Raw genomic sequence first — 17532 nt, 5'->3', positions numbered from 1 at the left:
ACCATTTCTAATTGTATAGTTCATTAGTGTTAAGTCTATTCACATTGTTGTGCAAATAACCTCCAGAACTTTTTTAACTTACAGAACGAAAGCTGCATACCCCTTTAAGCCACTACTCCCCATTCTCTCCTCTCCACAGCTCCTGGCAAACCACCATTCTCCTTTCTGTCTCTGGGAATTTGACTGCTCTAGGTACCTCGGATAAGTGGAATCATCCAGTGTTTGTCTTGCTGACCGGCTCATTTCACTTAGGATGATATCTTCAAGGTTCGTCAACAGTGTGGTGAGTGTTGGGCTTTCCTTCCTTTTTGAAATGATTATTTTTGCCTTTTGCACAATATGCAAATGTCACAAATCTCCTCTTGCTTGATTTGAACTCTTCCTGGTATGTCATGTATCTGGAAATGGGGCATCAGTGTCCCCCTTCAAGTCCTGCCTGTGCCAGCCACGTATGCATGTTCACTGGACAGCTTGGTGCTCCGTGTGTGGGGTTGACTGGAGGAGGGGAAGCCTGGTGCTCCGTGTGTGGGGTTGAGTGGAGGATGAGGAAGGAGCAGGACACCAGTACATTCACTCAGTGAGCTGTCCCTGCAAAGGGCATCTTGGCTGTGTGTATAAGACAGATATTTCTGCACACTCCCCTTTATTCGGGGTTTCCACGCCTGGGGATCCATTCGAAAGAAATGATTCAAATAGAAAGACAAATTCACATTCAGTACATTTAGAGCGTCATCAGTGGTGGTGCACAGCTCACAGCTCACAGCTCCCTGCAAGAGGGAGTCTGCTGTGAGGCCTCCAGTTGCTGCCCATTTGGGGTCTGCTCCACTTTTGGGCCAAGTGTACACTCTTCTAGGGCATGGGAGGAGATGTCTCTTAGGAAGTGGGCTTTAAGCTAAACCCTGAAGGACAAATAGGACTTACTCAGACAAAGAATGGATAGAAGAGTATTTAGCAGGAAAGTTATTTATAGGTCAGGCTAATCACAGAATTTCACCCTTCCACCTTGGTTGCCAAGGTTCCCACAAATGGCCCCAAACATGCCCTCACCTTGAATCTGCAAATGCTACTTCTAGTTAATGATGCTTAGCCAGCGAGGGACCTCTTTAAATCCCCTGGGTGTTTAAAGATTTATTTATTTAAGAGAGAGAGAGGGAGCGGTGGTGGGGGCAGAGAGAGAATCTCAAACAGACTCCCTGAGCACAGAGTCTGACATGGGGCTTAATCTCATGACCCCGAAATCATGACCCGAGCTGAAATCAAGAATCGGACACTCAACAGACTGAGCCACCCAGGTGCCCCAATCCCCTGGATGTGTAAATAAAATAAAATAAAATAAAATAGACTTGCTAAGTGTTGGTGTAGTGATCAAGGTCATATATCATCTCCCAGATGGGTTAGAAAAAGAAACAGAAATAGAATGGACTTGGGAACACTGGGGGAATCTATGCAAACACAAAACGTGTTCTTTTTAGCTCTGGCATAAATATCATAGAGAAATGAGCTAAGGTTCCAATAAAAGAACAGTCACTCCCTGCTCTTGTGGGCACAGGATGACTGTGTTAACCTTAGGCCACCTGTCCGCCAGCACCTGAAGCTCAAATGAGTCCCTCTGGTTTACATGGAAGATTGTACCATAAACTTGTAGCAGCCCAAATAATAGGGAGAGTCAGACATGGGGAACATCCCATGCCTGTGAATAAATCTTGAAATAAATTCATACACAGGCTGCTAGGGTTGGAGTCTGTGTACAGCATGTTCGCCACTGGAGACCCTTTCCACTTGGGCAAGGCTAGCAAACTGCCTTGGGAGTTCAGCTTCTGGTGTGTCCCCTTGGAGGAGTAGGATGGGAAGGCTGGAGGGGAGCTGTGGTAGATAATCTTAACATAGGGACTTGGCTTGTTTACCATAGGACTTGTCTTTCTCAGGCCTAAATTGCCTGGAATAGGAGCTGCAGGCTTGGAAAACCTGCAAACAGGTGATGCACCTAAACCTTCCTGCCCTTCAAAGACACCCCACAGAGGCAGGAAGAGTGAGGGTAGCTCAGTAGTGCCACATTCTAGAGCATTCACCTTTGACTGTATCACAGTAAAGGAAACCGCCAGGACATTGGAAGTGGGATGGGCTAAATAAAAGAAGAGTCACATGCCTGGCCCCAGTCCATGCTCAGAGACATACATGCTTCAGGGCTGAGATAAAAGGCTAATTCCATATGGTTCCCTATCACGGGCAGGCTGGGAGCATGTCGCTCCACCCTGAGTCACCCCTCCTAGTCAGTGGCATTGTAGTCCGTCAGCCTTAGCCTGAAATCCGGCCACTGGACAAGCACTGGGCAGCTTGAGTTGTTAGTAAAAGGGTTATAAGCATCTCCTTCCCAACTGATCAAATGTGCTATGGGCAGGGAGTGGGGGAGTGTGTGCTCATGCCCCTGAGCTTCTGGAATGGGGGTTCTTTGATAACACATTTTGAAGTAGGCTGGGAACTTTGGTGTAAGACATCTGTTTTCAGACACAGTGGGGGTGCTAGGAGGAGCCTCTCTCCCTCTCTTTCTCCCTTGTTTGAAACCATTTTTTATAATGTGAACTCTCTACTGTTTACACTTCCTTAAACTCATATTCTGCCAACCATCTTAGAGACCAACCGCAAACAGGGCTAAAAACCAAGAGAACACAAGAGAACAGTTATGCCAAGTGAGAGCAGGTGTAAAACCAGAAATTGCTGTAAAATAGAGAAGAATAAATTAAAACGATGATATTAAAACAAAAGTTGTAAGCATCCTAAAATAAGAAGAGAAAAAATTTTTCATGAGTGCAAAAGTTTTTTAAAAAGATTTATTTATTTGTCTCAGAGAGAAAGAGAGAGCAAGCAAAAGAGCGAGAGCGCAAGCAGGAGGGGCACAGGGAGAGAGAGAGTCCCAAGCAGATTCTTTGCTGAGCGTGGAACCCGATGCGGGGTTGGATCTCATGACCCTGAGATCACGATCTGAGCAGAAACCAAGAGTCAGTCGCTTAACCGACTGCACCACTTAGGTGCCCCATGAGGGCAAAATTTAAATAAAATTCCTCAATAATAAGATTGAAAAAAAGGGAAACCAGGAAAATAATATTTATTCATGACAATAACTATAATTAGCCAAAAATGTCTCAGTCGTTATACGTGAGGTACTGTCTGAGCACTTCACGGGTCTCACACACTTCTCACAAGGACTCTGAGAGAATACAGATCAAACAACTCTTTCCGGGCCAGCTAAGCTAGTGAGTGTCGAAAATGGGATTCCAACCCAGGATGTGTGATTCCAAAGCCTACACTCAAAATTGGATAAAAAGCTTCAGCTGTTTTTATTCACATTACTTCTGACATCAAATGAGAGTGTTTTCCTTTTCCTCCAACACCAACTATGTGGTATCTTTTCCAACGTCACTTCTCCAACCCTCTGAGGCCAACTGGATGTCCAACAATTCAGTTCCATTCTGACACTGGCAATGAGCACAGACCGACAGGTTAGAGGCTCAGTTCCACAGGACGGTCACATGTCGGTCATAAGTCCGGGGCACCTGTAGTTCTGACAGATTGGCTATAAATCAGAGGATCCCATGACCCCCCCTCAGCCTCCATAATTTGCCAGAATGGCTCACAGAGCTCAGGAAAGCACTTTATGTTTACTGATTTCTTATAAAGAGTACAAATGAACAGCCAGATGAAAACGCACATAAGGAGTGGCCAGAAGTATCCTGAGCGCACAATCTCCTGTCCCTGTGGCATTGGGGTGAGCCACCCTTTGGGCATGTGGATATGTCAAAGAGGAAATTCTCCAAGTCCTATCATTTAGGGGTTTTTATGGAGGCTCCATTACATAGGCACAATTGATTAAATCATTGACCATTGGTAACTAAACTCAATCTCCAGTTCCTTTCCCCTCCCCAGAGGTTCAAGAGTGAGGCTGAAAGTTCTGACCTGCTAATCACATGGCTGGCTCCTCTGGCAACCAGCTACCTTCCCCTTCCTGAAGCTATCTAGGGACCCACCTAGGGTCACCTTATTAGCATAGACTCAGGTATGTTTGAAAGGGGTTTGTTGTGAATAACAATAGATTCTTCTGTTACCCCATTGCTTAAGAAATTCCAAAGGTTTTAGGAGCTCAGTGCCAGGAACTGGGGGGCTCAGTTGGTTAAGCGACTGCCTTTGGCTCAGGTCTTGATCCTGGAGTCCCAGGATGGAGTCCCGCATCTGGCTCCTTGCTAAGCAGGGAGTCTGCTTCTCCCTCTGACCTTCCCCCTGCTCCTGCTCTCTCTCTCAGATAAATAAATAAAATCTTAAAAAACAAAACAAAACAAAGCAGAGCAAAATTAAAAGAAGTATTGTGTCTTTGATTTGAATTTCCCTGATGGCTAATGATGATGAACATTTTTTCATGTGTCTGTTAGCCATTTGTATGTCTTTGGAGAAGTGTCTGTGCATGTCTTCTGCCCATTTCTTGACTGGATTATTTGTTTTTTGGGTGTTGAGTTTGATAAGTTTTTTTATAGACCTTGGATACTAGCCTTTATCTGAGAAGTCATTTGCAAATATCTTCTCCCATTCCGTAGGTTGCCTTTTAGTTTTGTTGACTGTTTCTTTTGCTGTGCAGAATCTTTTTATGTTGATGAAGTCCCAATAAATTTTCTACAAAAATCACTAAGCTGAAGCTCTTAATGTAGACCTTGCCCTTTTAAAAAGCTGGAGGTGTGGATAAGTTTCTATTAGCTGGTATAGGAACCAGAGGCATTCAGTTTCTCCCTCTGGGTCAAAGGTTCAGAGAACTGGTTCTGCAAGTTTGGAATTCTGGTTGTATCTCAGGGTTTGGATCCTGAGGCTACCATTTACCAGTTGTGTGTCTTTGGCCAGTTATCTAATCTCTCTATGCTTTAGTTTCCTCTTCTGTAGGTGGGGTTAATAATACTACCCACTGTTACTAGTTGTTGTTTTTTTTTTAATTAAATAGGCTAACATTAGTGAAATGCTTAGACAAGTTCCTGACGAATATAAAATATATATTGTGTTTCTTTTCTTTTTTTTTATTTTTTTATTTTATTTTTTTTAAAGATTTTATTTATTTATTTGAGAGAGAGAGAATGAGAGACAGAGAGCACGAGAGGGAAGAGGGCAGAGGGAGAAGCAGACCCCCTGCTGAGCAGGGAGTCCGATGCGGGACTCAATCCCGGGACTCCAGGATCATGACCTGAGCCGAAGGCAGTCGCTTAACCAACTGAGCCACCCAGGCGCCCTCTTTTTTTTTTTTTTTAAAGATTTTATTTATTTGACAGAGAGAGATAGTGAGAGCAGGAACACAAGCAGGGGGAGTGGGAGAGGGAGAGGGAGAAGCAGGCTCTCTGCTGAGCAGGGAGCCCGATGCGGGGCTCGATCCCAGGACCCCGGGATCATGACCTGAGCTGAAGGCAGACGCCCAACGACTGAGCCACCCAGGCGCCCCTATATTGTGTTTCTTAAGTGAAACAAAACAAAACAAAATTACCCTAATGTAGGTTAGGTTGCCTACGTAAATGTGTCTCTCAAAGTACTGAGTGAAATACTTTTCCCTGTGGTTGGAGATCCAAACCCTTTTTGATATGATCATGCTAATAAAGAGAAAAATGATGCAACGAAGAGAAGAATGTAAAAAAGAGATGATATGTTGTCCTACAGCACAGTCCTACACAGTCCAGATAACTGCGTGTGTTTTTCCTGTTAAACATCCTCATCAAATTCCTCATCGGTGTTGACTCAAGGCAACTATTCTTTTTTTTTTTTAATTTTAAAGATTTTATTTATTTATTTGAGACAGAGAGAATGAGAGACAGAGAGCATGAGAGGGAGGAGGGTCAGAGGGAGAAGCCGACTCCCCGCCGAGCAGGGAGCCCGATGCGGGACTCGATCCAGGGACTCCAGGATCATGACCTGAGCCGAAGGCAGTCGCTTAACCAACTGAGCCACCCAGGCGCCCCTCAAGGCAACTATTCTTAACCAGCTCATTATATGTAAGTGGAAATGTTCAAGTCACAAAGTTAGATAAACCTTTGCCTTAATTTGAGACTCCTGGTATTGAAGAAAAGCAAAATCATGTTAAAACATTATCCAAATGTAACCAGATATCTTAGCAGACATGAAGTAACTTGAAAACAGATAAAAGTATTGGAAGTTTGCTCCATCTCATAAGGGAACTAACTTAGGAGAGGAAGAAACCATTTGAAGTCAGGTAGGATTTTATTTCTCTTAGACTAGATTGTTCCAACTCACCTTTGGTGTTAATCCAGTGTGTTTGCAATGGCACAGATTCCTACCAGTTGGCCAAAGAAAATCCAAGCCTATTCTAGTACCCCTAACCCTGTGGGCTGAAGTACATAAGCTAGTTTGATATTGCTATACGGCTTGACGAGTGTTATTTGTTATGAGAGATAATTGGAAGCACAGTAATAGATGACCACCTTGGGCTGTCCAGTTCCAGTTCTCAAGAGGTGTCTCATCAGCTAGCAGGTATAATTACAGGTGTACTTGACATTTTCAGACTCTTTGAAAGGACACATGGTCCACTGAGGGAGTTGGGGGAGAGATACACTGGAATTGCCTAAGATTCCCACAGTCCTGGCATGGCATAAAAGAATGTGATTCCCTTAGAGGATAAGAAGACAAGAGACTTTCATGAGGTATGTTTAAATTGCTAATGTTGTGGGGTTTGCATATCTTGGTTTTACTAGGAACAGTTTCTGATTCTCAGGAATATTTTATATGTGCATCTTTACAGCACAAGGACATTTCCTTCTATATATTGTATGAAAAGAGTATAATTATTGGTAAGATTAATGTAACAGTACTGTACCATCTTTAAACTTCTTTCAATGTCTAAGAATTTTGAACCTTGTATTACTTTGTTAGGATAACTTAAAGTTTCAAATGTTTGAGTCCTTGTGGGGGGGCACCTGGGTGGCTCAGTCAGTTAAGCGTCCCACTCTTAGTTTCAGCTCAGGTTGTGATCTCATGGGTTGTGGGATCAAATCCCACGTGGGGCTCTGTGCTCAGCGGGGTGTCTGCTTGCAGATTCTCTCCCTCTGCCACTACCCCCCTATTCACTCGCTCTCTCAAATAAATAAAAAGCAAATGTTTGAGTCTTTGGGATCTGATTTGCAGTATTAATACCAAGAAAATACCTCTGAAAGCTCACAAAAAGCTAGTATGACCGAGTGTTGGAGTGATTCATGTGGTTAAGATTGAGTGATAATATTTGATAAGTTTTATCAAATTTGGTCAATTCTTGTCAACAAAACTTTACAAAAGTGTTGTTCCTGCAAGCATTCCATGAATGTTTATCAATAGTATCTTTCTAATCTTCCTAAAGCCTAGTTGTTGACCAGAATATCATTGTTCAAAATTAAATTCAATAGCATCAGTTGAATATATGTCCATTATTTGTGGGGTTTTCCCCAGGAGCGGCCATGTGTAGAAATTCTTTAAGTTGATTGCATTAGCAATAGCTTGAAAGAAGTAAATTATAGAATTAAGATGGAATTGTCCTTAGAACCTAAAGAAGTTGGGGTGCCTGGGTGGCTCAGTTGGTTAAGTGTCGGACTCTTGATTTTGATTCAGGTCTCGATCTCAAGCCCTACCTTGGGCTCCGGACTGGGCTGGAGCCTGCTTAAGATTCTATCTCTCTTGGGTGCCTGGGTGGCTCAGTTGGTTAAGTGACGGCCTTCGGCTCAGGTCATGATCCTGGAGTCCCTGGATCGAGTCCCGCATCGGGCTCCCTGCTTGGCAGGGAGTCTGCTTCTCCCTCTGACCCTCTCATGCTCTATCTCATTCTCTGTCTCAAATAAATAAAATCTTTCAAAAAAAAAAAAAAAGACTCTCTTTGTCCTTCTGCTCCTCTCCCCCTGTGTTCTCTCTCTCTCTCTCAAAACAAAAAAAGAACCTAAAGAAGTTAGTCAGCAGTTAAGGGGGATATTTGACAGAAAATCAGAATTGGATAACCTTAAGCTGGAAAAAAGGATAATACAGTCAAAAATCAAAACAAGAAAGGATATAAACATGTGAAGGAGAATGGGACTCTTAGTAGAATCTTGTTTCTGTGGTCTTTAGTGGAAGCTGAGAAATTTATCTGGATTTCTGGTTTTGTTTTTGTTTTTGTTTTGCTTGTTTTCAGGCAGTCATCTTCTGTGTACTATCTGCTTTCAGAGGTTCCCTGGAAAAACTGCTTTTACAACTTTTAATGGGTTAATTCTTCCAATTCTTATCATCTGGGGTAAGTCTTTGTGTAAGCTTACAGCTATATTGGCTATCAGGAAAACCCGATAGAATCTCTCACAGTGAGGGCCCACGGCAGTCTTTTTTAGATTTCTTTTTCCAGAATCACCTGCTTTTATTTTTTTTTTTTCATTTTTGTTTAATTGGCTGGAGGTGACACATCATGTTACGTTAGTTTCAGGTGTACAGGATAGTGGTTCAACATCTCTATACCTTATGCTGTGCTCATCACAAGTGTAGCTACCATCTGTCACCATTCAGCACTATTACAGTATCATTGACAATATTCCCTAGGAGGTACCTTTTATTCCCGTGACCTATTCATTCCATACCAGAAGCCTGACTACAAAAAATCCTTCAGGTCAGATTTCCAACAGCCCAGGTAAATGGTCATGCTGGGCAACTCTTAGCACCCAAAGGTCTGTGTTTTTCCATGGAACAGTGTTCAATAGCTGAAGATACTCTTTTCCTTTATTAAAAAATCATTCTCTAGTGAGCAGGTTTTATGGGGAAGTAGTGAAAGTATAGTGTGGTGTCTGCCTATTGCACGGTTTAATGACAATGTTTTAGAAGCTTTAGCAATTTATTCATTTTTATTTCTTTATTATGTTATGTTAATCATACATGACATCATTAGTCTTTGATGTAGTGTTCCATGATTCATTGTTTGCGTATAACACCCAGTGCTCATTGCAACACGTGCCCTCCTTAATAATGAAATAATATTATCAATGCGAATGTAAATTTACATTATACCTACAAAAGTAAAACAATATGCCTAAGTAGTGTGCAATATGAATTTTCAACTATGGCTGTAGGACATAATATGTTCTGTTATTTCTCTAAACCAGTGGTTCTCAAAGCCTGGTTCGTGGACCAGCAGCATCAGGATCACCTGGAAACTTGTTAGAAATTTAAATTCTGGGGCTCTACCCAAAATCTACTGAATCAGAAATCTAGGAGTTAGGCTACAGTCTGTGTTTTAACAGGCCTGACCGTTAAATCACAGTCTGTGATTCTGATGCAGGCTCAAGTTTGAGAATCCTTTATCTAGACCGGTGTCTCTCAGTCACAGGTACTTTGCCTGCAGCGCACACTTATCGATACCTGGAGACATTTTTAGTTGTCATAACTAGGATGGAGGATGCTCCTGGCATCAGTGGGTAGAGCCAGGGGTCCTGCTAAGCATTCTACAAAAGCACAGGACAGTCCCTACCCCACAACAGAGAATTGTCCAGCCTAAAATATCCACTCTGCCAAGGTTGAGAAACATTGACTGGCCAAGAAATTAAACCTCAGTCAGTTTCTCTGTGTGTGGGTGGGTGGGGCATTTCATCCCCCATTCCACAGCCTAATGCCAGGCTTGGGTGGACCAGAAGGAAACAGGTTCTTAATCCAGGTGATTTGCTGGGGCAAAGGAACCCTCCCAGCTCATCTGTCCCTACCAGGAAGAATAACCTGCCACACTCCCAACCAGATTCTCCCATGAACTTCATAGAATTCAGGCATCCTGAAATAACATGCTGAGGGCAAGTGGGGCAATACATATCCATACCCTCCCTATCATCTTCTGTCTCTTCTCAATAAATATCCACTCCCTGGTTGCTCCCACTTCCCTCTCTCCATAAACTCACCCATGCTCTCCCCATCATGAACTGCTTCATTTTCACCTTATGCAGTAAAACACAAAATCTCTTTATTGTTTGGGGTTCAGGTGGGTTTAGGGAAGTGTGGGAGTGAGGAGAGGACAGGCTAACATATGTCTTTTTCTTATTAACTCTCTCTGCTATATCATGTGTACTATGTTTAACCTAACATCTCCTATATATTTGTATGTATTTAATGTACTTCTAAAGCAGCAATCAGAAGATAAGATAATCTCTACAAACCTAATGAGCAGAACACACTAGCTGATAACTAAGGAAACAGCCGTAGAAAGGAGGAGGAATAAAACATAATGCCCAGAAAATATTACCCCTCCCCGGAAAATTTGTCAAGGCTCTACTAATATAATCCATGTCCTAGGAATTCCAGGAGGAGCGATTTGGGGCAACATGGAGCTGATGAAGGAGTGTCACAGAGATCCCAGAAGTGTGGGGGGCTCAATTATGTGGGGGCCACGTCGGGAATACCTGGGGCTGCTTCCTACTGATAAATCTAAAGAAGCCCACCAGCAATTTTTGTGCAGGGACCACGGTGGTCATGTTGACCCATCTTGCTGCTTCCCTAGAGCCCAAGTAGTGCCAATTCCCTTAGTGATGGTTACATTTACAGTTTCTTATTTCCCTCTGTCCACCCAGGCGCAGGCCCATCTGACATGGTCTTGTGTTCAGGGCTGCTTCACAGGGGCACACAGTACCACTGGTTCCAGTCACAGGGCATGGGGACGTAATGCAGCCTGTAACACATCTTCTGCATGATTTTGTTATTCTTGTCTGTGTGAGAATACAGGGGGAAGCCAAGTTTGTCTAGAGCCTGGGTCTGGGAATAGACGATGTGAGAGATAAGGCCTTGGTCCCGGTACTCAGGCACGGTCCCCGCCATCCGCATCTCTCCTGTCTGGTCCATCAGGTCCCAGGACACAGGGGTCCCCTGGGGCCCCAGCAGGCAGAAGGTGGGGAAGGTCCGGATGCAGCGCTCGATGAATCTCTGGCTCCTCTCATTGCCACCGAAATGCCAGAATTTATTCACCAAGGGAGCGTGGGTAGCGTCCAGGGAGGAGAGTTTAAACATCTCTTGGTTGCTATTGGAGGTCCAGGAGAAAAACAAAGTCCATGAGTATGGAGGTTTGTGTTTGTTCTTACCTCTGTTGTCTCGAGAGACAGAGTAGTCAGGGGAAATAGCAGATGCAAAGTCCCTGAGTGTCGGTGAGCTTGCGGTGACAGAAGGACAGAAAAAGGCCACTGTTGTTGGAGCAAGCTCGCAGGAAGGACAGGATAGATCAAAGAAGTGGGCAGAAGTTTGATAGATTCCAGATGAGAGAGGAAATGGTGGAGTATTTTCAGCAGAGGAGGAACATGGTCTGAATTACTTTTTTTTTTTTTTTAAATTACTCTGGCCACATTGAAGAATATTGATTGCAGATGGGCCAGAGTGGAAGCAGGGAGCGAAAACGGGAGGCTACATCACAGTGGGAGTTGTGAGTAATGCCGAGTGACTTGTAGCAAACTCACATGGCCTTGGGTTTGCCACCGCTGGGTGATAACTTCTTTACGTCCAGCAGGGAAGGAACCAGTTTCTTTACTGCTTTAGCCATCATATAGAGAAAGCACCGTGTTTGCTTGACTTGGACAGATTTAGTGGCTGCAAGGTTTTGTATCACCTCATTTAGGCTGGGCTGTGAACCTGGATGGGATTATAAGGAGAGACGGTGGTTTAAGTACATTCTGTGGAGAAGCACTCCAGTGGAGTAGGAAGTGTCTGGGATTTACAGAGAACCTAGGCTCAGTGCTGCTGCAGGATTTGGGCAATTTTCCCCATTTTCCGTACGTGAAAATGGGCCCAGAAATTCATTAAGCCATTAGTGGCAAAGCAAGACTGGAACCAAGTTTTCTGGACTTCATAATCATGTAGTTTTGATAATGAAAGGAGAGGAGTGTTTTAGAAAAATAGTAGTCCATATCCATTGTGCACTTACTGTGTCCTCAGTGTAGTTGATTGTTGCAGGAATGGCCTACAATCGCCCACATGTCCTTGTATCCATTCCCTGGAGGAGTCATCTCCTGCACTGCATCAAACCTTGGCCATATGATTTGCTCTTGCCAGTGGGGAAGAATAAATTTGAGGCGGGGGAAAAACTTAAAAATGCTTGACCACTGGGGCTAGCCCTCTCCTTGTGATCTCGATTACCTTGAAACCAATACCATATGAATAGGCCTCGGCTAGCCTGCGGAGGTCACGGGCTCCTAACATGCCATCACCATGGCAGCCAACCCTGACAGCCAGAACCATGATTCCAACATGTCCACTCACCGACTGACTGTAACTGCATGAGTAAACCCAAGTGAGACCAGCCCAAACTGTAGATTCACAGAATTACGTGGCTTGCTACACGGCAAAAGTTAGCAGACCCATCCAGGTATTGTAGTAAGAAATTCCTATTCAAGATTTCACTTAATCTTTCCAATGCCCCTGTGTTCTAGAAGCTATCACTATCCTCATTTTTGTATATGAAAGTCATAGTCTCAGAGAGGTTAAGTCATGTGACTAGAATCACGTAGCGAGTAACAGGCAGATGCCATTCTAGGGAGTCTGACTCTGGGGGCATGTCCACAACCATGACAGTTGCCCTTCGTGATATGGGAGGTACTTTATAGCACAAGTTGTCATTCTTATTGCAGGAATGGAAGGCCCTAGGGGAAGCTCTGCTTTGGTATTCAGTCATTCAAAGGGATCCTGGATATGTCTGCAAAATATGCCATAAATCCTTGGCTATCAAGAAATTATATTATGGTTCTTTATAAAACCCATTCTTTGCAAGCTTTGAGGGTATTTTTTCCTCCCTTTATGAGTGAGTTAAAAATTTGGCAGCAGGCTGAGGGTCTAGAGCTCAGGGGGTAGGAGATATGACTCATAGGGAAAATTGTTCGGGACAGAGACGTGAGTCTGCACGCATCCCATTTCTCTTACTTTGGATCTGCAAATGCTGTTTCCAGTTGATGACTTCCGGCGAGCCAAGGAATTCCCGACAGTTGTCGAGGTCCTTGGAGTAGATTTGGTAAGTATTGGTGTAGTGATCAAAATCATCTATCATCTCCTATTGTCATTGGGAAAAGGGGAATAAAACAAATTCTTAATATTTCATGATTGCAGTACTTTTTTCTAAATTCCACTCTACTGTGAGTTTTTAAAATTGAAATATAGTTGACACACAATGTTATGTTAGTTTCAGGTGTACAACATAGTGATCCAACAAGTCTATAGTCTATGCTGTCCTCACCACAGGTATAGCTACCGTCTCTCACATACAACGCCATGACACCACCACTGACTGTATTCCCTATGCTGTAGCTTTTATCCCCATGACTTACTCATGCCGTAACAGGAAGCCTGTACAAAAGGGAATCATCAGTTCTCCGTATTTATGGATTTGTTTCTGATTTTTTTTTAAAGATTTTTATTTATTTTTGACAGAGAGCGTGTATAAGCAGGGAAAGCAGCAGGCAGAGGCAGAGGGAGAAGCAGGCTCCCACTCGGCAAGGAGCCCAACTCAGGGGCTCCATCCGAGGACCCTGGGATCATGACCTGAGCTGAAGACAGATGCTTAACTGACTGAGCCACCCAGGTGCCCCTTGTTTCTGATTTTTGTTTTTTGCTTGTTTGTTTTTTAGATTCCACATATGAGGGACATCATACGGTATTTGTCTTTCTCTGTCTGACTTATTTCACTTAGCATTATACACTTAAGGTCCATCCATGTTGTCACAAATGGCAAGATATCATTCTTTTTATGGCTGAGTAATAACTCCACAAACACTAAATTTTTTTAATCCATTCTTCTACTGATGGACACTTGGGTTGCTTCCCTATCTTGGCTATTATAAATAATGCTGCTATAGACATCAGGGTGCATCTATCTTTTCATATTTGTGTTTTCATTTTCTTTGGGTAAATACCCAGTAATGCAATTATTGGATCATATGGTATTTCTATTTTTAGTTTTTTGAGGAACGTCCTTACTGTTTTCCACAGTGACTGTACCAGTTTACATTTCCACCAACAGTGCATGAGGGTCCTTTTTCTCCATATCCACACCAACGCTTGTTATTTCTTATCTTTTTGATTGTAGCCTTTCTGACAGCTGTAGGTGATATCTCATTGTGGTTTTGATTTGTGTTTCCCTGATGATGAGTGATGTTGAGCATTTTTTCATGTGTCTATAGGCCATGTGTATGTCTTCTTTGGAAAAGTATCTAATTCAGGTCCTCTGCCCACTTTTAAATTGGATTATTTGTTTTTTGGTACTGAGTTGTGTAAATTCTTTATGGATTTTGGATATTAAGCCCTTATGGTGAAAAACTGAGAACTTTTCCTCTAAAGTCGGGAAGAAGACAAGGTGTCCACTCTTGCCATTTTTTTTTTCTAAAGATTTATCTATTTATTTCAGAAAGAGAGAGCACATGAGTGGGAGGGGCAGAAGGAGAGAAAAAGAGAATCTCAAGCAGACTCCACACCGAGCACTGAGCCAGACGCAGGGCTGGATCCCATGACTATGGGATCACAACCTGAGCCGAAACCAAGAGTCGGACACTTAACCGACTGCACCACCCAGGTGCCCCCCCACTCTTGCCACTTTTATTCAACATAGTACTAGAAGTCCTAACCACAGCAATCCAACAAGAAAAAAAGAAATAAAATTCATCCAAATTGTTAAAGAAGTTAAACTGTCACTATTTGCAGAAGACATGATACTGTACATAGAAAGCCCTAAGACTCCATTCAAAAATTTTTAAAAGTAATAAATAAATTCAGTATAGTTGCAGGATACAAAATTAATACAAAGAAATTGGTTGTTTCTATACACTTATAATGAAGTAATAGAGAAATTAAGAAAACAATTCCATTTACAATTGCATCAGCAAGAATAAAATACGTAGGAATAAACTTAACCTATGAACTGAAAGACCTGTACTCTGAAAACTACAAAACACTGATGAAAGAAATTGAAGATGACACGAACAAAGGGAAAGATATTTCATGCTCATGGGGTGGAAGAATTAATATTGTCAAAATGTCCATACTACTCAAAGTACAGATTCAGTGAAAACCCTATCAAAATACCAACAGCATTTTTCACAGATCTAGGACAAATAACATTAAAATTTGTATGGAACCACCAAGACCCTGGATAGCAAAAGCAATCTTGAGAAAGAAAAATAAAGATGGAGATATCACAATTCCAGATTTCAAGATATATTACAAAGCTGTAGTAATCAAAACAATACGATATTGGCACAAAAATAAATACACAAATCAATGAAACAGAATAGAGAGCCAGAAATAAACTCCTGTTTATATAGTCCATTATTCTATGACAAGAGAACAGGAAAGAATATCCATGGAAAAAAGACTGTCTCTTCAATAAATGGTGTTGGAAAAACTGGACAGCTACATGGAAAAGAATGAAACTGGATCACTTTCTACACCATACATGGAATACATTCAAAATATACTAAGGACCAAAATGTGAGATATACTGTGATATTTTTTTTTAAAGATTTTATTTATTTGACAGAGAGAGAGACAGTGAGAGAGGGAACACAAGCAGGGGGAGTGAGAGAGGGAGAAGCAGGCTTCCTGCCAAGCAGGGAGCCCGATGCGGGGCTCAATCCCAGGACTCCGGGATCATGACCTGAGCTGAAGGCAGACGCTTAACGACTGAGCCACCCAGGCGCCCCTACTGTGATATTTTTAAGTACTAAATTGTTAGTATTTTTATTGGTGCATTACAATTATTCCTAAATCATTTAAATAATGAGATCAAGAGGAGAGAGTCAAGTATTCAATTTATGATAGAAAATTGTATAACAATATACTCTCTACCCACATATTGCATTAAAATTCAAATTAAGCAAAGACAATTTAGAAAGCATTCTTCTATACTTCTGTTATTCTCAGTGGGAACAAGAGGAAAACAACTGATAAGGAAAAGTGTTGCAAGAATAAATTTTACTACAGTTCAAATACTTGGAGAACACACCATTTATGAATGTGACAGTATTAAATTTGGTTGTAGCTAGTTCTGGATTACAATTGCCACATATACTTAAGCCAGAGAAGATGAAAATTAGAAATGCTTTCTTAAGACAATGCTAGAGTTAAACAAAGTGTAGTTCCAAAAAGAAAGAAACCACTTATTTAGGAAGATCATCTCAAATTATTAAATAACAGATGAGATTATTATTTTTTATTTATTTATTTTTTGAAGATTTTATTTATTTATTTATTTGAGAGAGAGAATGAGAGAGAGAGAGAGAGCACATGAGAGGGGGGAGGGTCAGAGGGAGAAGCAGGCTCCCTGCCGAGCAGGGAGCCCGATGCAGGACTCGCCGATCCCGGGACTCCAGGATCATGACCGGAGCCGAAGGCAGTTGCTTAACCAACTGAGCCACCCAGGCGCCCGGTGCAAAAGCTTTTTATCCTGATGAAGTCCCAATAGTTCATTTTTGCTTTTGTTTCCCTTGCCTCTGGAGATGTGTCTAGCCAGAAGTTGCTGTGGCAGAGGTCAAAGAGGTTGCTGCCTGTGTTCTCCTCTAGGATTTGGATGGATTCCTGTCTCACATTGAGGTCTTTCATCCATTTTAAGTTTATTTTTGTGTATGGTGTAAGAAATTGGTCCAGTTTCATTCTTCTCCATGTGACTGTCCAATTTTCCCAGCACAATTTATTGAACAGACTGTCTTTTTTTCATTAGATATTCTTTCCTGTTTTGCTGAAGTTTACTTGACCATAGAGTTGAGGGTCCATTTCTGGGTTCTCTATTCTGTTCCCCTTTCCCCCTCTCTTCTTCTTCTGGGACTACTGTAATACAGATATTATTTTGTTCTGTGGAATTGCTGAGTTCCCTAAGTCTACCTTCATGATCTAATAGTTTTCTTTCTCTCTCTTTTCAGCTTCCGTATTTTCCATCATTTCATCTTCTATATCACTGATTCTTTCTTTTGCTTCATTCTTACTCATTTTTATGGCCTACACTTGGGGCTGCATCTCGGTAATAGCAGTTTTAATTTTGGCCTGACTAGATTTTAGTTCTTTTATCTCTATAGTAAGGGATTCTCTAGTGTCTTCTATGCTTTTTTTCAAGCCCACGTAGTGTCTTTATAATCGTTGTTTTAAATTCTAGTTTGGACATCTTACTTACATCCATATTGATTAAATCCCTGGCTGTGAGTACTACCTCCTGTTCTTTCTTTTGGGGTGAATTTTTCTGTCTTATCATTTTGTCCAGAAAAGAATAGAAGAAAGAAACAACAACAACAACAACAATGAAAAGACCCCCTAGGTCCTGGGTGTGTTTTGGTCTGCTTGTTAAAAAAAACTAGATCCCAAAATAAGAAAGAAAGAAAATATATATGTATATAATATATATACATATATGTGTATATATATAAAACACAATACAATGAGGGGCGCCTGGGTGGCTCAGTCGTTAAGCGCCTGCCTTCGGCTCAGGTCATGATCCCAGCGTCCTGGGATCGAGCCCCGCATTGGGCTCCCCGCTCGGCGGGAAGCCTGCTTCTCCCTCTCCCACTCCCCCTGCTTGTG

The 17532-nt window shown here is 42.2% G+C and overlaps 1 protein-coding gene and 1 long non-coding RNA gene across 3 annotated transcripts in view; one reads left to right on the top strand and one right to left on the bottom strand.

The window, feature by feature from the left end:
* The window catches only part of LOC110575843, an 81474-nt gene that overhangs the window by 4803 nt on the left and 59139 nt on the right, over window positions 1–17532 (top strand). The window contains exons 2-3 of one of the 2 annotated variants that reach the window (XR_002480041.1): window positions 140–283; window positions 8168–8189. This is a non-coding gene — a long non-coding RNA (uncharacterized LOC110575843). Of the gene's footprint in view, window positions 1–139; window positions 284–8167; window positions 8190–17532 lie in introns of those variants that run through there. The other variant, XR_002480042.1, reaches the window with a different exon arrangement.
* The window catches only part of LOC110575841 (glycine N-acyltransferase), a 14493-nt gene continuing 7569 nt past the window's right edge, over window positions 10609–17532 (bottom strand). Inside the window, exons 3-5 of the mRNA XM_021684868.2 lie at window positions 12898–13024; window positions 11442–11613; window positions 10609–11011 (exon numbers count right to left, since the gene is read on the bottom strand). Coding sequence (XP_021540543.1) covers window positions 10609–11011; window positions 11442–11613; window positions 12898–13024 — 702 coding nt within the window. The remainder of the gene's footprint in view (window positions 11012–11441; window positions 11614–12897; window positions 13025–17532) is intronic.

The sequence above is a fragment of the Neomonachus schauinslandi genome, chromosome 11 (genome assembly GCF_002201575.2).
Source record: "Neomonachus schauinslandi chromosome 11, ASM220157v2, whole genome shotgun sequence".
In the NCBI taxonomy this organism is placed as follows: domain Eukaryota; kingdom Metazoa; phylum Chordata; class Mammalia; order Carnivora; family Phocidae; genus Neomonachus; species Neomonachus schauinslandi.
This window is presented reverse-complemented; position numbering and strand designations above follow the sequence as displayed.